Here is a 22,727-nt window from a genome sequence, read left to right on the forward strand (position 1 = left end):
CACATGGATGGTTCTCTCTCTCTTAACCCCTCTCCCTAAAAATCAATAAAAAATCTTTTTAAAAAGTGTGGAATGATGACAATAATTTAAAAATTATAAATTCTAGAAAGTTTATAAGCATTCTATCTAATAAAAGAGTAATATGCAAATTGACCATCACTCAAACACACAAGATGGCCGCCCTCATGTGGATACAAGATGGCCGCCACAAGATGGCCAGCAGGGGAGGGCAGTTGGGAGGGACCAGGCTGCAAGGGAGGGCAGTTGGGGGCGATCAGGCCAGCAGGGGAGGGCAGTTAGGGGTAACCAGGCCGGCAGAGGAGGGAAGTTGGGGGCGACCTGGCCTGCAGGGATAGGCAGTTGGGGGGGGACCCAGGCCTGCAGGGGAGAGCAGTTGGGGAGACCAGGCCGGCAGGGGAGGGCAGTTAGGGGCAAACAGGCTGGCAGGGGAGTGGTTAGGGGGTGATCAGGCTGGCAGGCACAAGCGGTTAGGGGCAATCTGGAAGGCAGGCAGGCAAGCAGTTGTGAGCCAGCAGTCCTGGATTATGAGAGGGGTCCTAGATTGGAGAGGGTGCAGGCTGGGCTGAGGGACACACACCCCCGTGCACGAATTTCGTGCACCGGGCCTCTAGTAATAACAATAAAAGCACAACTTTTCCCCTACATTTTGTCTTATACAGAAATAAGGAAGGGATTTCTATCTACATTTGGTTTCTATATCTTTCATATCTTTTCTCAAAGTCTTCAATTCCATCACTTGTAGTCATGTCTTTATATTTTCACTTAAAAAAACCTAGGATAATCCTGCTGTGGTTAAAGCTGGCTTAGGGCATATTACCACTAGTAAAGCAATTCTACAGAAGCACTTTGCAGCAAGCTAGCCTAAATTTGTCCATGAATTTCCCTGCCTGGAATTGATTTTACAATAAGAGCTACAAGAAGAGACAAAGAAGGACTCAGAAATTTCACTTCTAGGTGCTTATGTGAAGAAAATAAATCACTAACTCAAAAAAATATGTGCACCCCTATGTTCACTGCAGCATTATTTACAATAGCTATGATGTGCAAGCAACCTAGGTCCATTGATAGATAAATGGATAAAGAGGAAGTGAGAGCCCTGGCCAGTGTGGGTCAGTGATTAGAGCACTGGACCGAGCACCAAAAGGTTATGGGTTTGCTTCCTGGTCAAGGGCACCTACCTGGGTTGCAGGCTCAATCCCAAGCCCCCGCTGGAGCACATGCAGGAGGCTACCAATCGATGTGTCTCTCCTATATCAATGCTTCTCTTTCTCCCCTCACTCCCTCTTTAAAAATCAATGGGAATGAGACACACACACACAGAGGAACATTATTCAACCTTGGAAAAAGAATGAAATCTTGCCATTTGCGACAACATGGCTGGAGAGGGTATTATGCTAGATGAAATAAGTCAGACGAAGACAAATATTGTATCATTTCACTTATATATGAAATCTAAAAAGAATCAACAAATGAAGAAACAAAATAGGCTCATAGATATAGAGAACAAACTGATAGCTCCTGTGGGTGGTGGGGAATGGGCAAAAAGGTAAAGGGGATTAGAGGTACAAACGTGTAAGTCACAGGGATGTAAAGCACAGCATATGGAATACAGTCAATAATCCTATATAATTAAGAGGCAATATGCAAATTGACCATCACTCCAACACACAAGATGGCCATCCCATGTGGTCAAAGATGGCCACCCCCATGTGGACACAAGATGGCCGCCACAAGATGGCTGGCAGGGAATGTCAGTTGGGAGGGACCAGGCCTGTAAGGGAGGGCAGTTGGGAGAAACCAGGCCTGCAGGGGAGGGCAGCTGGGGGGGACCAGGCCTGCAGGGGAGGGCAGTTGCGAGGGACCAGGCCAGCAGGGGAGGGCATTTAGGGGCAACGAGGCTGGCAAGGGAAGGCAGTTAGGGGTTACTGGGCCAGCAGGGCAGGGCAGTTGGGGGCGACCAGGCCTGCTGGAGAGGGCAGTTAGGGGTGACCAGGCCAGCAGGGGAGGGCAGTTGGGGGCGACCAGGCCTGCTGGAGAGGGCAGTTAGGGGCAATCGGGCCAGCAGGGGAGAAGTTAGGCATCGATTAGGCTGGCAGGGGGTGATCAGGCTGGCAGGCAGAAGCAGTTAGGGGCAATCAGGCAGGCGAGCAGTTGGGAGCCAGAAGTCCTGGATTGTGAGAGGGATGTCCGACTGTCCGTTTAGTGGGATCGGGCCTAAATGGGCATTCAGACATCCCTCAAGGGGTCCCAGATTGGAGAGGGTGCAGGCTGGGCTGAGCCCCCTGCCCCCATGTCGTGCACCGGGCCTCTAGTGTCACAATAATTTTGTATAGTGACACATGATTATGAGACTTATTGAGGTGATCACTTTTTAAGGTATATAAATATCAAATCACTATGTTGTATACCCAAAACCAAAATAATATTGTATGTCAACTATATTTCAATTAAAAAGAACTTTATGTTCCAGAATTAAATGTTTTAAAAAAAGGACAAGGAAAACAACTATGTTATCTTTAATCACTACAAGAAGATGTAATGTATGTGGGAGGGGCAGGGGGAAGGTATACATTTGAACAGGTTGTATGAGCCAAAAGAAAAACTATTAGAACAAGAATATCATAGCATCTAGTTAAGGTCAGATTCAGTATTCTATACTCTGGGAAAAGTCATTTAAATTATCTACACATAATTTTCTACCTGTTTGCAACTACATTCTTATTTGAATCTTACATAAATATTGTGAATTTTGGTTAAAAGTTTATACTATATTCTAAGTCTTTTCCCAAGTATATTAACTTAACAGCACTAATGAAGCCTTTCATAATTTTATAAATCTCATTATACTTTTTACTTATGAAATAAAAATGGTAGGTTTAAGAGATATACTATTTCTATATTAATTAATTTCTCCCTCATTTGGAATTGACTCTCAATAACAAGATATAACACTAAAAAACAAACAAAAAATCCAGGATAATCTCATGACAAAGGCTGTTGCTACAGTAGTTAATCATTAGAGAATTCCACAATCATAATTACTACAAAATAGGTTTTTAACTATTATACACAATGAAAATCTATTTGCTTTGGTAAAAATTAGGATAAGCTTAGTGGTACATGTCCTTCACAGAATATCTTATTAGATCCATTTTCTGAATGCTCTAATTCCTGTATCAGGAGTTAATGTCCTCAAAACAATCTTTTCCCAATTGTGACACGTTGTCATTGTTGAATTTTAAAACCAACTCTTTCTTGGCACATACTATTTAACATGAAGCACCTGAGATTTATTGTTTTAAAATTGAGAATCTGGAGACCTCGTAAAACTAGCCAAACCCTGAGGTGACCCAGGTTTGCTGTGGGTGCCGCCATTTCTCCATGTCTTTTGCTGAGTCACCGCTAGTGTCTTCATGTTACAGGCACCTCATTACCTTAGAGGATAGAGGGCAGCTCTGCTCTCTACCCACACTGGCAGGGATTGTGGCAAACTTTTCTGTAGTTACAAGGAGCAGCACAACCCAGGAATCCCCCCAACCCAAAACAAGTTTTGGAGATTTAGTCATGTTCTGAGGTTTAGATGCTTTCCCTAGGTGTATAGAGTACTGAATCTGACCTGTATTGTGTGCTTCATATTTGGGTGCTGTTGCTGTTCACATTTTTAAGAGCCATCGCAGAGAAAATGAATTTAATACAATAACTGGAGGTAGGGAAGCAGTAGCACTTGGGTTCTACTTGTATTAGGATAAAGATGTTTTTCTTGTAACCACTTAGCCAAGTGGGAAAACTGTGCTTGTCTGAATTTTCACATCACAGCTGCTCTCTAATCAGGTCTGTCATGCCACTGCACCCGAGTTCTTCAGATGGTTGATTGTATTAGGATAGACCAATGTATTACAGTAAAACAGACAAGCACATCAACATCAACTGCTTGTCTATTTGTAGTGTCAAACCCTAACTCCCAAGTGCACTTATTATTGCTAAAACAAAATTCCCCTCAAGTGTGGAATACCAAAACAGGAAATTAAAGTGAGCTGTGGGATAAAAAGAACTATTAAATTAGGGTGTACCAATTCTGGAAGATGGTTTTATGTCAAGATTTTTAGGGCTATCAAGTTGAGACAAGAGAGAAAAAGGAGTGAAACATATCACAAGTAAGGAGAAATCATAAATACTAAAACAGGAAATTAAAGTGAGCTGTGGGGTAAAAAGAACTATGAAATTAGGGTGTACCAATTCTGGAAGATGGTTTTATGTCAAGATTTTTAGGGCTATCAAGTTGAGACAAGAGAGAAAAAGGAGTGAAACATATCACAAGTAAGGAAAAAAGCACATAAGTACTAAGAGTTATTTATGTAGAGCCAGGGGAAAATTTAAAAACAACACTTGCCCCTGAGAAAACCACACCCCTCGTCGTTTATCATAATGAAAGATAAACTGGCTGGGGCACAAGGCAAAACTCGCACTCTTCATTTCACAGTTAAGAGGCCAGCACAGTGTTCTTAGTGATGTGAGTAGTTCAGAATTGAACAATTTCCTCCACAGCAATGGTTCCTTGTTAAACAATAAACAGTTGTGGACCCTACTCAAAAGTAGGCCTATTAAGTTACCAGCTTGCCACACAAGAAGATGGTGTTAAAGGGCTCTACCCCTCCAGCTTCCTACCTCTAAGGAATGAGTTAACAATGTAAAAACTAAATTAGGACTAAAATCTGAGTGAGGGGATAAATTTCGAGAGGGAAGTTTCATAGAATGAGAGCTTTGAGGAAAACCAGGGACAGTCTATTGGCTGTATTTATCAACACTGACTGCACAGTAGATTCTCAGTTCCAAATGTTAAAAGTAAATTACCTAATACAAATGACTAATTTTTTTCAGTGATGAAAGTTGTTGAATTATGAATTCCTTTCTATTAGGCCTGATATATTGAGTCTGAATGTTTTCCGTCTGTTTCCCTGGCACCCTCCAGATTCAATGATTTTACTTATGTATTAGATTGATTTTCAACCTGTTACTTTCTCAAATTGTCCATCAAATAAAGTGTCTATCTGTCAACCATTTTCTAGGCTGGGCCTTTTCACTTTTTCTAATCAATTTTAGCAATCTTATTAATACACTGAATACCTAACTCTACTTCATTATCCTTCATTAATTTATCAACAGGTAGGAGGATTTCGTAGAGATATTATACTGTGACAAGATAAATAGCATGGCTTTTCCATAACTGCCAGTCCTCTGTAATAGGTTTTTGTGCATCAAAACTAGTCTGAAATCGTGCTTGCTTCAGCAGCACATACACTGAATGGCCAGATTATTATGATCTCTGAACACATAATAATCTGGCCACTCAGTGTAAATCCTATATAATAAAAGGCTAATATGCAAATTGTCCCCTCGACCAGGAGTTTGACCAGCAGGCAGGCCGGCCAACCGCCCACGTCCCCTTCCCCTGGCCAGGCTGGCCGGACCCCACTCATGCATGAATTCATGCACTGGACTTCTAATATATATATATATACATACACTGAGTGGCCAGGTTATTATGCGTTCAGGATCATAATAATATGGCCACTCAGTGTATACTAAAATTGGAACGATAGAGAAGGTTAGCATGGCCCCTGTGCAAGGATGACACGCAAATTCATGAAGTGTTCCATATTAAAACAAACAAAACTAGTCTGAAATCAACACATATCCTTCCTCTGAAACCCTTCTTAAAAATGTAATCTTCAGTTTTGTTGTCTCATTAAGCCAACAAGTAGGGCTAAAACAGACAGACAGCCCAGCCCTGGCTGGTTTGGCTCAGTGGATAGAGCGTTGGCCTGCAGACGGAAGAGTCCCAGGTTCGATTCCAGTCAAGGGCACATGCCCAGGTTGTGGGCTCCATCCCCAGTAGGGGGCGTGCAGGAGGCAGCCGGTGAATGATTCGCTCTCATCATTGATTTTTCTCTCTCTCTCTCCCTCTCCCTTCCTCTCTGAAATCAATAAAAAATAAAAAACATACATAAAACACACAAAATACTTCCTTCAGCAAGTAGTTATTACAAATTTAACCTCAAGTCTTCCACGAAAGACAAAGTCTCCACATTCAAAATATTCTCCTCCTCGTATTATAGGAGAAAAATTACTATGGGTGTTGCGTGCGTTTAAAACTTTTTCATCATCATACTTTGAATCTCCTTTTTTACCAGACAAGAATTAAATAACAAACGAACAATAGGCAGGCTTCAATAGACATACTGTAATTATTTCTCCTTCTAGGAAGGCCTCTTAAAGTGTCTGTATGAGGTAGAGGATGCCCTGACAGGCAGATAAGAGACCTTGACAGGGAGATACTAGACCTCACTTTGAGGAAACTGTTCAACATCAAAACATAAGAGGTTCTGCATCAAATCATCCTGAAAACTTCCTTAAAAAACAAAAATGAAACTTTGGTGAGAATTGTTACTTTCACATAAGAGTCTTTGACAAAATATATACCACACAACTCAGCAAAAACTTAAGACTTTATTTTGAAACACCAGGGCAGATGCACTGTTTACTTTATCAGAGATCAGAATAATGCAAGTGGTCAATAATTTCACCCATTTGCTTCCATAAGATCTGAGCAGCTCACTGTAGAAATTGTACTAATCTGTGAGTGATCAGGAGCCTGCCTATGCACATGCTCCTCCATAAGGTGATCAACTGATCCCCACATGGGCCCTCCTGAGATATTCCCTGGAATGTGTGATGCCATTTTGGGGTAAGCATCCTCAATCCTGAGGACCACAAGTCACACACATGGACACTCACGGCATCTGGAAACACTACTTATGATACTATCTATGGTGACTATTATGAGACATATCACTGGGTAAAAGGTATGGCAAAGTCCCTCTACTAGGAAAGTGAAACCAGACAAATCTCCAGGAAAGAAAGAACAATAAGCCCTAACTCTAAAATATAATATTTTATTAAATTAAAAACCTATGAGAGTTTAGACACTGGTGAGACTCTTACTTCTGGTAAAGATGAAGTAAAGAAACTAGACTAGCTCAGTCAATGTGGTTCAGTGGTTGAACACTGACCTATGAAGGTTTGATTCCAGGTCAGGGCACATACCCAAGTTGCGGGCTCGATCCCCAGCAGGGGGTGTGTAGGAGGCAGCGGATCAATGATTCTCATTGATGTTTCTATCTCTCTCTCCCCCTCCCTTTCTCTGTGAAATCAAGAAAAAAAATTTTTTTAAAAAGAAACCAGACTAATCCTTCCGCCTGAAATAACCAACCAACCAACCAAAAAACACACACTACCAACCCACAAAATATACAAAACAGCATTTTTCGAAGCAGTGCATATTGGGCTATGAAAGACAGTGAACTCTCGAAGATGGGAAACAAACCCCAATTGCTCTCTGGCTTCCGGCATCTAGAGTTTTCCAGGCTGCAGAGCAGGTGCCCTGAGCTGAGGATGGAGTCAGCAAGACGAAGCCCAGAAGGGAGAGATGCAGCCAGAGTGGAGCTTGGATATGTGCAAAGAGACCTCAAGGGTCCCCTTAAGAGAATTCAGCAGAGCACTGAACAGCACGAAAGTGTGAGGAAAATAGCTGAGGCCAGGGAAAGAAGCACCGAAAAAGTTCAGACAATAGTGTCTGGTGCTCACACAGGGCCTGGAATGGCGCCTTCCCATTAGCCAGATTAGAAAACCACAGGACATTGGGTATATTCAGGAAGGTTTTGCCTCGGTAGTAGGGGCAGTTAGCCCTAGACAAAATACTGCTCTAGTCTTACCTAACAAATCTTAAAAGCAAGACTTTAAAAGATCAAACAGTTTCCAATAATTAACTATGTTTGGAACAAAGCTCAAAAACATTTATAGGAATACAAAAATACCACATGAGTCAATGTCACAATGTCAGATACCCAATCAAAGATGATCAGACATGCAAAGAAGGAAAATACAACCCTTATAGGGGAGAAATTCAATCTGTCAAAAGCAACCAGAATTGACAGAGATGAGAGAATTGCAGGCCAGAACTATAAAACAGATATTATAATTATATTCCATATGTTCAAAAGTTAAGTAGAGACAGAAAAGATACAATAATGATTTAAATTGAACACCTAAAGAGGAAAACAACTCATGAGTTGAAAATTACACCAAATGGTATTAATAGCAGATTAGATACTGCAGAAGCTTAATGAACTTGAAGAAATGGATAAACTGAGTAGTTCTATTATCTACTGAAGAAGTTTGTAGTTTCGCAACTGAGTGCGCGGCTGGCTTTCTCAAGCAGGAGGAAGGCAAAAGCTCCCGACTGCGCTGAACTCCAGTTCCGGGTGAGACTCTGGGGACCCAGACTCATACGGGATGAAACTGGACTGTCAGGAAAGAGAAAAGCACACTGAGACTCAGAGGAACTGCGGAAGGCAGAGGTACTGAGGCGTGCGCACGCGGAGAGGGCAGGCAACTGAGTACGCGGCTGGCTTTCTCAAGCGGGAGGGAAACAGAAGCTCCCCACTGCATTGAACTCCAGTTCTGGGTGAGACTCTGGGGACCCAGACTCATTCGGGGAGAAACTGGACTGTCTGGCAGCGGGCGGAACTTGAGGGCGGCTTTCTCCAAAGGTGCTTGCAGCAATTACCACGGGACACTGAGACACAGGGGCCTATTAGGGCAGGGCTGACAGGAAACCAATGCTGTCTGCTCCGCCCTGAGACTCCACCCCATCCAAGCCGAGCACAGAGGCTTTTGCAAGTCTAGTCTCATAAGGGTGTCTCCAGCACAGAAGTTCTCCCAGCATAGACACAGCTGATCCTCACAGCCAATTGGCCTGGAGGTCAATTCCTCCCAGTGATACCAACAACAATCAAGGCTTAACTACAACAAGACTGTGCACACAGTCCACAAAGGGGTGCACCAAGAGTGTCCGCCTCAGGTAATTGGGGAGGCTGAGCCATTGGGCCCTAGAGGACACCTACCACACAAAGCCACTCTATCAACTCAGGGAAGCAGCTAAAATGCAGAGACAAAGAAACATCACAAATGAAAGAAATGGAGGAAAGCATACGACTGGATATAGAGGTCAAAACCACCGTTACAAGGTTTTTCAAGAATTTTCTAGAAAAGGCCGATAAATTTAGCGAGACTCTCGAGGATATGGAAAAGGACCAGTCAGAAATTAAGCATACACTGACTGAAATAAAAAATATTATACAGAGATCTAACAGCAGACTAGAGGATCGCAAGAATCAAGTCAAAGATTTGAAATACAAAGAAGCAAAAAACACTCAACCGGAAAAGCAAAAAGAAAAAAGAATCCAAAAATAGGAAGACAGTGTAAGCCTCTGGGACAACTTCAAGTGTACCAACATCAGAATTATGGGGGTGCCAGAAGAAGAGAGAGAGCAAGATACTGAAAACCTATTTGAAGAAATAATGACTAAAAACTTCCCCCACCTGGTGAAAGAAATAGACTTACAAGTCCAGGAAGTGCAGGGAACCCCAAACAAAAGGAATCCAAAGAGGACCACACCAAGACACATCATAATTAAAATGCCAAGAGCAAAAGACAAAGAGAGAATCTTAAAAGCAGCAAGAGAAAAACAGTTAGTTACCTACAAGGGAGCACCCATACGACTGTCAGCTGATTTCTCAACAGAAACTATGCAGGCCAGACGGGAGTGGCAAGAAATATTCAAAGTGATGAACAGCAAGAACCTACAACCAAGATTACTCTACCCAGCAAAGCTACCATTCAGACTAGAAGGTCAGATAAAGAGCTTTACAGATAAGAAAAAGCTAAAGGAGTTCATCACCACCAAACCAGTATTATATGAAATGCTGAGAGGTATTCTTTAAGAAGAGGAAGAAGAAGAAAAAGGTAAAGATAAAAATTATGAACAACAAATACATATCTATCAACAAGTGAATCTAAAAATCAAGTGAATAAAAAAATCTGATGAACAGAATAAACTGGTGAATATAATAGAATCAGGGGCATAGAAAGGGAGTGGACTGACTATTCTCGGAGGGAAAGGGGTTTGGGGGATGCGGGAAGAGACTGGACAAAAATCGTACACCTATGGATGAGGACATTGTGGTGTGGGGTAAGGGCAGAGGGTGGGGTGGGAACTGGGTGGAGGGGAGCTATGGGGGAAAAAAGAGGAACAATTGTAAAAATCTGAACAATAAAGATTTATTAAATTAAAAAAAAAAAAGAAAGCCAAGATGGCTTTACTGGAAAATTCTCTCAAATATATAAGGAAGAAATAACTCCAGTTCTATAAAATTCTAGAAAATGAAAAGGAGGGACCATTTCCAACTCATTTATGAGGCCAGCATTACTCTGGTTATCAAAACCAAAGACATTCTAATAGAAAACAACACACCAATATCCTTTGGTTTCACAGATGCAAAAATTAACAAAATGTTAGCAAATTGAATCCAACAATACATGAAAATGATAATACCTTGTGACCAAATAGGATTTATCCCAGGAACACAAGGTTGGCTTAACATTTGAAAAATCAATAATGTATATGAGCATAACCAATGGACAAAGACAGCAGGGGGACGAGGGCATGTGCTGGGGGGTGGGAGCTGCCGGGGAGAGGTCAATGGGGGAAAAAGGAGACTCATGTAATACTTTAAACAATAAAGATTTAAATTTAAAAAAAAAAGAAAAATCAATAATGTAATAAATTAAAAAACAAAACAAAACAACAAAAATTATCGGATCATCTCAATAGTCACAGAATTTGTCAATCTCCAACATGTATTTCTGATAAAAATTCTCAGCAAACTAGGAATATAAAGGAACTTCTTCAACCTATTAATGGCTATTTTAAAAACCCCACAGTTAACATACTCACTGATGAAAGACTGAACACTTTCCGCCTAAGATCAGGAACAAGACAGGGATGTCTGCTTTTTCCAATTCTCTTAACCATACTAGAGGTTCTAAATGGTGCCATGAGGCAAGAAAAGGAAATAAAAGGCATGCAGATTAGGAAGAAGTAAAACTATCTCTACTTATAGATGACATGATTGTCTATGTAAAAAACCTAATGGGATCTACAAAAAATTACCAGATATAAGTAAGGTTAGCAAGATAGCAGTATACAAGATCAATATATAAAAATCATTTGTATTTCTAAATACTAGGAAGAACCAGAAATTGAAATCATGCCACCATTTATAACACATTAATAGATAAAATAAGGAATCAATTTCACATAAGATATACAAGACCTGTACACTGCAACTAGAAAACATTGCTGAAATTAAGGAAGACCTAAATAGAGAGCTGTCCCTTGTGACCAATTGGCAGACTCTGCACTGTCAAGACATCAGAATCAATTCTTCACATACTTATCTATAAATCGACATATCCCCAATCAAAATTCTAGTAGGCTTTATGGTGGAAATTGATGAATAGATTCTAAAATTCATATGGAAAACAAGAGACCTGGAATAACCAAAACAATTTTGAAAAAAGATAAATTTGGAGGGCCAACCTCCTAATTTCCAGACTCATTATACCCAAGCATATATGGACAATGATTTTAAAAAATATATATTTTATTGATTTTTTACAGAGAGGAAGGGAGAGGGATAGAGAATTAGAAACATCGATGAGAGAGAAACATTGATGAGCTGTCTCCTGCACACCTCCTACTGGGGATGTGCCCGCAACCAAGGTACATGCTCTTTTTTTTTTTTTTTTTTTTTAATATATTTTATTGATTCTTTACAGAGAGGAAGGGAGAGAGAGACAGAGAGTTAGAAACATTGATGAGAGAGAAACATCTATCAGCTGCCTCCTGCACACCTCCTACTGGGGATGTGCCTGCAACCAAGGTACATGCCCTTGACCGGAATCGAACCTGGGACCCTTCAGTCCGCAGGCCGACGCTCTATCCACTGAGCCAAACCAGTCAGGGCCAAGGTACATGCTCTTGACCGGAATCGAACCCGAGACCTTTCAGTCCGCAGGCTGACTCTCTATCCACTGAGCCAAACCGGTTAGGCTGGACAATGATTTTTGACAAAGGAGCAAAGGCAGTTCAATGGGGGAAAGGAAAGACTCTTCAATAGCAGGGGTGGGGAACTTTTTTTCTGCCAAGGGCCATTTGGATATTTATAACATCATTCTCGGGCCATACAAAATTATCAACTTAAAAATTAGCTTGCTATTTTTCGTCAAATATTTAATTAACTTAGCCCTAATGCCTTGGGAGGGCCAGACCAAATGATTTTGTGGGCCTTATATGGCCCTCGGGCTGGACGTTCCCCACCCCTGAACAGGGAAGACATTTAATTTACATTTATACCTCACAACACATACAAAAATTCACCCAAAACAGATTATAGACCTAAATGTAAAACCTAAATCCCTAAAATGTCTAGAAGGAAATACAAGATAAAATCTTTATGATCTTAGATTAGGCAGTTTCTAAGATACTAAAAGCACAATCCATAAAAGACCAAACCAATACATAGGCTTATTCAAAATTTAAAACTTGTTTTCTGAAAGACATTATTGAGAAAATCAAAGGAAAAGTTGTGTGTGGGGGGAGCAGAGGAAGGGTAGTGAATGGTAAAGGGGGTCAAATATATGGTGACAGAAGGATATTTGACTTTGAGTGGTAAACACACAATGCAATATACAGACGATGTATTATAGACTTGTACAAAAAAAAAGACAAGCTGCAGACTGGGCAAAAATACTATTTGCAAGGCAAATATCTAGTATAGGACTTGTACCCAGAATACATAATAAACTCAAACAGAACATATAACAAACTCATACAAAATAAGCAACCCCATAATATATGAGCAAAAGATTTGAACACAAACTTTATTTAAAGAAGGTATATAGAATGGGAATGGGCACCTAAAAAGATATTTAGTATCATTAGGGAAATACAAATTTAAATCACAATGAAATTCTACTACATACCCACTGGAATAGCTAAAATGGAAAAGACAGACAATACCAAATATTGGCAAGGATGTGTAACAACTTGAACTTTCATACACTGCTGATAAATATGGAAAATGGTGTAGCTATTTTGAAAAATAGGAAATGTCTTATAAAGTTAAATATACCCTTTCCACATTACTCTGAGAACCTACTTATAGATATTTACCCAAGGGGAATGAGAATATATGTTCACACAACAACTTATTCATTAATGTTCATAACAGCTTTATTCATGATAACCAAAAATTGGAAACCCAAATGAGCATTAGCTGGTGAAAGGGTAATCTTTGTGGTATCCCTACCACGCAACAACAAGGAAACAATTTACTGCCACAGTATCCATGAAGCTAATAGCATTATCTTAAGTGAAAGAAGCCAGGCATCAAGATTGCAAAATTTATGGTTCCATTTAGATGAGATTCTAGAAATGGCAAAATATACCGACAGAAAGCAAATCAGTGATTGCCAAGAATTGGAAATCAGGGGAGAGGATTGAATGCAAAGGGGCCTCAGGAAACTTTTTGGAGGGATGGAAAGTCTATCTTGTGATTGTGGTGGTGGTAATACAATTGTATATATTTGTAAACACTCATTGAAGTACATAGTATATTAAAGTATACATTTAAAAAGTTAACTAAAACCTGTAATAATCTCACACAAACTTAAGACAAAGAAGGGACATGACCATCAAACTGTTAAGAATAATCTTCTTTGGGTGGCAGGAACATGGGTAGTTTTAATTTTCTTCTTGGCACTTTTTTGTGGTTTTCATATTTTTTTTTATCAGTTGTGTAAACAAAAACTAAAAATTCATGCCTCTTAATAGGAATTGTGCTATCATATTGCTACCCAAAATGTAGATATTAGACTACTTAACAAATGTTATTCTTTAAAAACAAGATACATTATCAGAAAAACCAGCCTACTTGTAAATAGAATATCCAAGTAGTAAAATTACTTTTGACCATTTTTCTTATGTTAGAAATGGAACAGCATTACTTTAAAATGTAACAAAATTTGCATGTTTTAATATCAGCAAGTAATCACAAAACACAATGGAGAAAAATCTATTAACAAGTGAAGCTATGATAAGAGTCTTCTATATAACATAATAGATTTATAACATTAATTTGCTGCATATTTGGAAAACGTACAGTCACATGGCTCTTAGAAACACATCTCTCTCCTGTAATGGAGTATCTTTAAATATCTTTTTAGGAGCTTACTCATGAAAATAAAATAAAAGTCTCACAACCACCAAAAAATGTGAACACTCATTGATTTGGGACATGCTGTGTCATAGGATTTCTACTGTTCTTGTTGGAGGTAAACACTGCATTTCTATTATTTCCTTCACTGTTGACTCAGAAACAATACCGGGACCACGCAATCCAAATCTGTATCACATTTCACTGGAGTTGGGTAACTGTGTTTGTTTAGACAACTATAAAAACCAGGTAAGTGAAAGACAGGATGCTGGCATCATCATGGTTTACAGTTCTCCGCATCTAAGGAAATCCCATGAGGACTCTAACAGGCTCAACTTTGTCGTCATTGGTAGAGCCTTACCTGGTAGAGCTCTTCCAGGTTGTATCTGATGGAGGTACTACCTTGTATGGCTTTCACTGCCTCATGAAGCTTCTGCCAGGTGTCCTGAGTGTAGTTATCAGGCAATTTAGGTCTGTCTGTAAATCCAGATAGTCAGTGGTGAATGAAATCCATGCTAATAGTCATACATCTTTCAAAAACTGGTCTACAAAAAAGTACTTTAAGAAACACAGAAATTAGCTCTTTTCTCATACAAAGTATTGTATTTATAAATTTGTTACATTACAGACTATGCAACCATAGTACATTCGTTTTGCTAAATACACTTCATATTAAAACTTAGGATAAATACACAGAAAACACAAGGTGGGCAAAGTAGGTTTCCAGTTGTGAGTATGCAAAAAATTTATTCTTGTATTACTAATTATTATTGTATTTATTTGTATTGTATTATTTATTTGTGAACCTACTTTTGCCCATCCCTGTATACAAGTCTTCCTTTTACTTAAGTTGACTTTATAAATGTATAAACGTGTAATAGTTAAACTCTATACAACACGTAAGTGAAGACTAAGCTTATTCTGCACCGAAGATGCTTACTTTGATAGAAACAGTGCTAGAGCCGGTGGAAAGTGGAGGAAGTAATAAGAATTACATCACGAAGAGCTTCAGTGGCTGCTACTTATTCTCGCTCGGCCATGCGAATCGAGAGAGCTGAATATTTGGCCTCATTTATTCCAATTGGAAAGCTGCTACCAGTAAGCTCGGCCCACAGCCCTCACCGCAGGTCCAGCCGGCAGTTGGAGAGGCCCAGGCCCGCGCCCTCGCTGGGAGGACCCGGGACCCCCACCCACGCCGAGGGCCCCGGGCCGGACCCAAAGACCGCCAACTGGGGAGACTTCCGAACAGCTGGGGGAGTCCAGCGAAAACACTCCCTCCCCCCGTCGCCGCCACGGGCGCCTAAGGCCACTTGGCCCAACGCCTCCAGCTCCCGGAGCCGCCCTCCCCACCTCCCCCCGCCCCCGCTCCATCCCGGCCCCCAGAATTCCTCTTCGTGGCCGCCACCCCCCAACTCCCCCCCGACCCACAAGGTTCCCCCTCCTTAGGCCGCTCCGGGTACCCACCTCGGAAATTCTTGATCACAAGTTTCTTGGAGCCGCCGCTGCCCCCTGGCTTGGAGGAGACGGCGGCCGCAGCGAGGGACGCTGGCTTGGTGAGGCCATTGGTGTGCCCCACGAGCGCCGAGAAGTTGCCCTTCCTGGGGGTCTCGTCGGCCATGGCTGCGGCCGGGAAGCAGTGGGCGCCCCGCCCCGTCCGGCCGCCCTCTCCGCCTCCTCCCGAGCCGCGCGGCAAGGCCTCCCTCCTCCGCTCCCTTCAGCAACTCCCGGCCTCGTCAGCGCCGCCCCGGCCCGGCCCAACCGCCGCACGGCCTCCGCCAGGCCCGGCCCCGCTCCGCTCCCGCCCTGGCCGCGACCTGGCCACCGACCCTAGGCTCGCGAGCGCGGCCAGTCCGTGTCCGCCGGGGTCCGTGTGGAACTTGCAACAGTCAGGGGGGCAGCGGAGCAAAAGCCCTATCAGGCCCGGGGTACCGGCGCGCCCTGGGCTGGCCGGAGCACCCAGGGGGCGCGGACCAGGCGTCCTCGTCGAGGGGTAGTTGGGGGACTTGCAGCAGAGAGAACCCCAGCCTTCCTCAGCCCGGGCACATCGCCACACCGGTCCAGGGCTCGCGCTTCCACGAACACTTCCTCCGGAACCAACATTCGGGGAAAGTTGGGTCTGGAGAGCCGGGCTGGGAACGGACCGAGCCGGAAGTGACGCGCGGCCTTGCGCGCATGCTCCGTCTGGTCCCGGCGTGGGAGCCCCTATGGCGCACATCACTATCAATCAGTACCTGCAGCAGGTAACGCTATTCCGCGGCGGCGCGAGATCTGCAGGGTCTTCATCTCTTTCCTTTGGCCTACCGGGCTTTGGGATCGGGTGGGTGGGCAGCCGGCTCGTGTCTGGCTGGGGTCTGGATGGACACTTTCCGTCCGGCTGAGTCTCTTCGCTGGCACTTGGCCACCAAATGGGAAGCAAGGACGATTGAAGCAGACGCACCGCTGTGTTCCTTGGTGACCCAGGGATTCGCCGATGGTCGCTGCTCTCAGTTTAGGGACGTCCGTGTGTATGGAGAGGGGTCCCCAGTCATGGGATGCTGAAGGGCCCGTTAGCCATGCGAAGGAGGTGGGGTTCAGCCCTTTATGTAGTCAGTGAAGAAGGCCTGACTTAAAGGTTTTGTTTTCGGATAGACGGTGGTGGAAGCAGGAGATGGAGATAGCAAGGAGTTCCGACTGCGAGCCTCTAGTCATAGCTACCGTTCAGTACACTCTGTGTGTTAGCACTTGGCATACTTTATATCCTTTGGGAAATGTCTCTCAAAGGGGGTTTGACCATACAGCAGCCAGTAAACGGCAGTAGTATATTTCGAACAGGTATGTATGTATTCAAAGCTTGCGTTCTTTCCACTAAACTAATTCGCAGAACTAGAACCGTGGTAATAAGGATAAGGAAAAGAGAAAATGGCTTTTTAAAGTATCGGAAGGGAACATTACCAAGACTTGGTGATAATGTGTGGTTAAGGGATAGACAGGAGTCAAGAATGATTCCCAGGTTTCTAGCGTAAGCAACAGATGAGCAGAACAGATTTGTAGGGAAAATTAAATTTCGTTTTGGGAAATGTTAAATTAAAAGCCTCTGTAGATACTAAGTGAAGATATTTAGTTGGATATAGAGATGATTAGGATCATTAGTTGCTTAATTGAGAAAATTGGTTATAACAGGAATCATGAAAAAACAGATACATGCTTTTATTTTAACTTAAAACACACAAAAATACATTCATTTGCTAGTCTTTTAATTGAGGCCTAAGATCTTTTCTTAAGGATAAGTGTACTGTGGCCTTATCTTTGCAGACTTAACATTTTCAAATATCAGTTTGTTTGTTTGTTTAAACTTGTTTTTATTGATTTCATAGAGTGGAAGGGAAAGAGAGCGAATCATCCATCAGCTGCCTCCTGCATGCCCGCTACTTGGGATTGAGCTGGCATGTTCCCTGACCCAGAATCCAACCATGACCTCCTGGTTCATGGGTGGACATTCAACCACTGAGCTATACCAGCTGGGCAATATCAGTTTATTTAAGTTGAGCAAGGACTTAGACACTGGAAAACCAATATGAATGTGTTTGTTTGTTTTTCATCTTTTACATTCTCTGCCCACACATAGTTCTGTTTCATTTTTTTCCCCCTTTTTCTATTCTGGGTGCCTTGAATGGTGTCTGACTCATGTGGATGCTCAGTACAATTTGTCGACTGGATAAATGGAGGCAGATAGAAGGGGGTGAAGCTAGTCTATAGGCTGGATGGTAAAACAATGATTTGCCAGTGCTCAGACCTACTCATTCTAGTGAGGAGTAAAGGTAGGATTCATGCTGGTCTACCTGACTCTAAGTTTCATATTCTCCTGTTTCACCAAATTACCTCTCCGTCCTGTCCATACATTATCAGAGGAGCACTCTGAGAATCTCCTTTAATTGTCTGTCTTATTTGATTAAACAGTTTGGGGTGATGAGAAGAAAGATTAGTGCTTGTTGAATGTTTACTATAATAACCAGGCACTGTTGTATACAATACGCATTATTACTGTTTTTGTAGGAGGTAGGTCATTTCAAGCCCCATTTTACCAAGGAGGTTAACTGGCTTTCCAAGGTTACTGGCAAGTAAGGGGCACTTTAAAACCAGGAGGTCCAGCTCCAGAGTTCATGCTCTTAACATAAAACTCACTGTCTTTGTTGATTGAAGTTTCAGCCATCTGTCCTGTCCTTGTCAGAACCTGGCTGTTTCCTAGTTTCTGAAGTATATTGTTTCTTGAATCTCAGTGTCCCTTTCAACTTGGATAATCTCTGTTCCTTATTTGACATTCACAACATCCTCAGCCAGTGGACAAATGGTATGTCTCATTTACCACGTTCTCTGTGACCACTTCCTTATAGCTGTTGGACCGGGGGTTTGATTTTACCCTCCTCATAAGCTAATGAGTTTCCTGTTTCATGGATGCTGGCAGAACACATGCGATTCCTGAGTTAGAGACCACTGACCTTATTACTCAGCATAGCAAGCAGAATGGCATTAGCATGATGGTATTGGTTCCCCTGGTATTATTCTTTTAGTGTATTTTATCCATTTTGCAAAATCTTATTTCAAATGGCAAGTTACTTTTTTAAAAAATTGATTTTAGAGAGAGAAAGGGAGAGAGAGAGAGAGATGTGAGTGAGAAACATCAATTGTTTGCCTCCTTCACGTGCCCTGACAGGGGTCGAACGCACAAACTAGGTATGTGCCATGACCAGAAATCATACCTGCCACCTTTTGGTGTACAGGATGACACTCCAGTCAACTGAGCTATACTGGCCTGAGTGCAAGTTACTTTTTAAAAGCTGTTTACATTTAAAATTTTCATTTTTCCTCCAACTTTTCTGTAAATTTTCAGACCTACAGAAAACTTGAAATAAGTGGAATGAAGACATATAACACCCCTCACCTGGCCCACCCACCATGTTTACTCTGGGCATGTGTGCTCCCCAGAACAGACCATTTGGAAGAAAGTGGATGACACTATGGTCCTTCACTGTGCCTAGTACCAAGGCTGTTCCACTGTATAACTGCAGTGGCTTTACTGCACTCAAGAAATTTAACATCAGTATTAACGTCAATGTTTTTCTAATACAGAATCTGTAGTTTAATTTTCCATGTTCCCTAAACTCTTCTTTAGAACTTCTTTTTTTTAAACCCAGGATCAAGACAGATCATATGGCATTTGGTTTGTTTGCTCTAGTCCTTTAATCTAAAAGGATCCTCTTGCCATTTTGGGGGATGGGGATTTGGGGGGCTTTTATGACATTTAACCTTTTTTGAAATGTCCTGGCCAGTTGACTTGTAGATGTCTCACAGTCTGCCTTTGACTGTCCCTTATGATTAGATTCAGGTTAAATTTGATAGTGTGAATTTCCCATAGCCTCACCTCAGGAGGCAGACATTGATGATACTGATTCACTTGATGTCCGTCAGATCACTCCGGTGTCGAGGTACCTTTTCCTTTGTTATTAATTTGGAAGCTGTTGGGTGGACTAGGAGAATCTAAGAGCATTCTGTTCCTCAAGACTTACAAAATGGTTTCAGATTTCATTCGTGGGCATTTTCCAAGTCAGTTATTACATTAATGTTTGCCAAGTGATCACTTTCTATCATTCTTTTACATTTGTTAGTATTTCATCTGTTAAACACTTTCCCCTTTGCCCTTCTTTTTAAAAGTATCATTATGCATTATTTTTAAGGGCACGTTATAATTCACTACCAATATTAAGAATATTATTGTTATTGAAGTTCAAGTTGTCTCATATTTAGACACTGGGAGCCCCTTCAGACTGGTTTCTGTGGCTTTTTGATATGTCTTCTTCTTTGAGCCCTGCTTTGCTTTCTGGCACAGTAGTATCTATTCCACTCTCACTTAGTTCTTTCCCTGTTCCAGCATTGGTACAGCTATTTCTCCAGGGACTTCTGGTTCCTTTTAGTGGAGAATGGAATTTAGAAAACCAGTCTGAGTGCTAGGTGTGCTTATTGCTACTGGGAGTCATTACTTCTAGGCCTTTTAAGGGAACAGAGCTAGTAAATATATTTTTGAGGAACTATGAGTTCCCAAAGTAGTTGATTCCCCCATGGACCAGCTTGGAGCCTGGAGTTCTCGAGGTGACCAGCAGCAGCCAAGAAAGAGAACTTATTCCTAGGAGTGCCCAGGGCTAGAGAGCTTCACCTGGTGAGCTCTGCAGTCCCTGGGTCAGGCCCACAGCGTGCTGCTAAACAGGCTCACCAGGAGTCCAGCTGCCTGGTCCAGTGGGAGGTGTTTAAATTAAAAGGCCAAAGCTTTTTGGGACATAACACATTAACTGACCAAAGCAGGTGACAGGGTTGCCTATGATCTCAGTGTCCACTGAGGGACAGATCAGTTTGTGTAAGCTAGCCTGTTGCCACCCCTCTGTTTACCCCTCCCCCCTCCCCCCTCCCCTGAAACACACATCCATCCACCCTTACACGCCATGATGGGAACTTTGGCAGCTTTTATCAGTTTCCTTCCAAAATACCGATAGAATCTGTATTTTGTGATTACTCAGAATACATCAACAAATAATCCTACACAAACATCTTTTGTTTCTTATTGTAAGGTAAATCGTTAGAAGTGGAATTGCTGGCAGAAAATGTAAGTGCTTATGTAGTTTTGTTGAATAGTCAAGTGGCAAATTCTTTATTAGATAAGGTGGTGTAAATGTTCCCAGTCAATGGTCTGAGTGGTACAACAGATGAGGAATTGGGTACCCTTGGTGTCCTGGTGGCTTTTGCCTCCATTTTTTTCTGGCTGCGGGTGCCTGGGCATAGGATTGCTGGGTGGGGGAGTAAGTATGTGCTTTCTTTAGTAGGCATGCCAATCAGTGTCCCAAAGTGGATGCCACTTCACCCTCCCCAGCAATGTGTGAGAGTTTTAGTTGCTTTATATTCTTGGAATACTTGGAATTGTCAGCCTTTTCCATTTTAACTCTTCTGTGAGTGTGTATGGGTAACTTGTTGCAGTTTACTGGTGGGCCGGATGTGAGCACTTTCTTGGGTATGTTCCATTTGGATATTCTTTTTATGATGTCCATTGTGGGGGCATAAATTTATATATTTAATTTTATTGTAGATAAATTATCCTATATAATAAAAGTGTAATATGAAAATTGACTGAACGGCTGAACGACCGGTTGGTAGGGGTGGGGCCAGCGAGCACATGGTGCCAGGCTAGCCAAGGCGCATGCCAGCGTGCAGAGGGAGGGGACGGCGATGGGGTGGGGGGGGGCGGCGGCAACCAGCGGTGGGGTGATTCGGGGCGGGGCCAGCCACTCGCTGTCCCCAGATTGGCCCACCAGGATGCCTCCTGCAGAGGGAGGCCACCAGCAACATTAGCAGGCGATTCAGGCCGGGCTGGCTGCTCGTCGTTCCCAGATTGGCACGCCGGGGTTGCCTCCCACAGAGGGAGGCCACCAGCGGCTGTGGCACAATGGGGGGTGGGGCCGGCCGCGGGCCACCCGCGCCGTCCCCTGATTGGCCCGCTGGTCACCTTTCGCAGACGGAGGCCAGACTGCAGCTTAGCGGGCCTAAGCCACCAGTTCGACATCCCCTGAGGGCTCCCGGACTTCGAGAGGGTACAGGCTGGGCTGCAGGACACCCCCCTCCCCATGCACGAAATTTCGTGCACCAGGCCTCTAGTCTATATAAAAGCCCAGTGACTGAATGGCAGAATGACCACAATGACCAGTCGCTGTGACATGCACTGACCACCAGGGGGCAGATGCTCAGTGCAGGAGCTGTCCTCTGGTGGTCCGTGCACTCCCACAGTGGGAGTGCCACTCAGCTGACCGGGATGAGCAGTGGGAGCAGCTGCTCAGAGGGCGGGTCCACAGCTGCTCTGCTGACTGGGATGAGTGGTGCTCCCACAGCGAGCTGATCCCTGCAGGCCACACCCCCCACCAGTGCAAAAATCCATGCACTGAACCTCTAGTACAGGCATCCTCAAACTACGGCCCGCGGGCCACATGCAGCCCGCCGAGGACATTTATCCGGCCCACCGGGTGCTGCTGCCTGTCCTGCTTAGCAGCCGACTCGTTCCGGGCCCGCAGTGCACATAGGAATTTGTTCATAGTTTTTTTTTTTCGTTTTTTTTTTAAAATATATTTTATTGATATTTTACAGAGAGGAAGGGAGAGGGATAGAGAGCTAGAAACATCGATGAGAGAGAAACATCGATCAGCTGCCTCCTGCACACCTCCCACTGGGGATGTGCCCGCAACCAAGGTACATGCCCTTGACCGGAATCGAACCCGGGACCCTTCAGTCCGCAGGCCGACGCTCTATCCACTGAGCCAAACCGGTTTCGGCCATAGTTTTTTTTTTTAAACTATAGTCTGGCCCTCCAACGGTCTGGGGGACAGTGAACTGGCCCCCTGTTTAAAAAGTTTGAGGACCCCTGCTCTAGTACTAATATATATCTGCAGCTTTATGCTTTGCTTTCTCCTCACTTATATAGTTGGGATTTTTATGTCATTTTTGGTGAATATAATCTA

The 22,727-nt window shown here is 43.0% G+C and overlaps 2 protein-coding genes across 4 annotated transcripts in view; one reads left to right on the forward strand and one right to left on the reverse strand.

Annotated features, from left to right (window-relative positions):
- The window catches only part of CUL4A (cullin 4A), a 67,349-nt gene extending 51,382 nt beyond the window's left edge, over positions 1-15,967 (reverse strand). The window contains exons 1-2 of the mRNA XM_080662969.1: positions 15,664-15,967; positions 14,561-14,676 (exon numbers count right to left, since the gene is read on the reverse strand). Of these exons, the coding sequence (XP_080519095.1) occupies positions 14,561-14,676; positions 15,664-15,817 (270 nt within the window). The 5' untranslated portion in view covers positions 15,818-15,967. The remainder of the gene's footprint in view (positions 1-14,560; positions 14,677-15,663) is intronic.
- Positions 15,968-16,358: 391 nt separating this feature from the next.
- PCID2 (PCI domain containing 2) overlaps positions 16,359-22,727 on the forward strand; it is a 28,910-nt gene continuing 22,541 nt past the window's right edge. For all 3 annotated transcript variants that reach the window (XM_080661324.1, XM_080661326.1, XM_080661325.1), the window contains exon 1: positions 16,359-16,439. In XM_080661324.1, coding sequence (XP_080517450.1) covers positions 16,404-16,439 — 36 coding nt within the window. In that variant the 5' untranslated portion in view covers positions 16,359-16,403. The remainder of the gene's footprint in view (positions 16,440-22,727) is intronic.

Source organism: Plecotus auritus, assembly GCF_963455305.1.
Source record: "Plecotus auritus genome assembly, chromosome: 3".
Taxonomy (NCBI): domain Eukaryota; kingdom Metazoa; phylum Chordata; class Mammalia; order Chiroptera; family Vespertilionidae; genus Plecotus; species Plecotus auritus.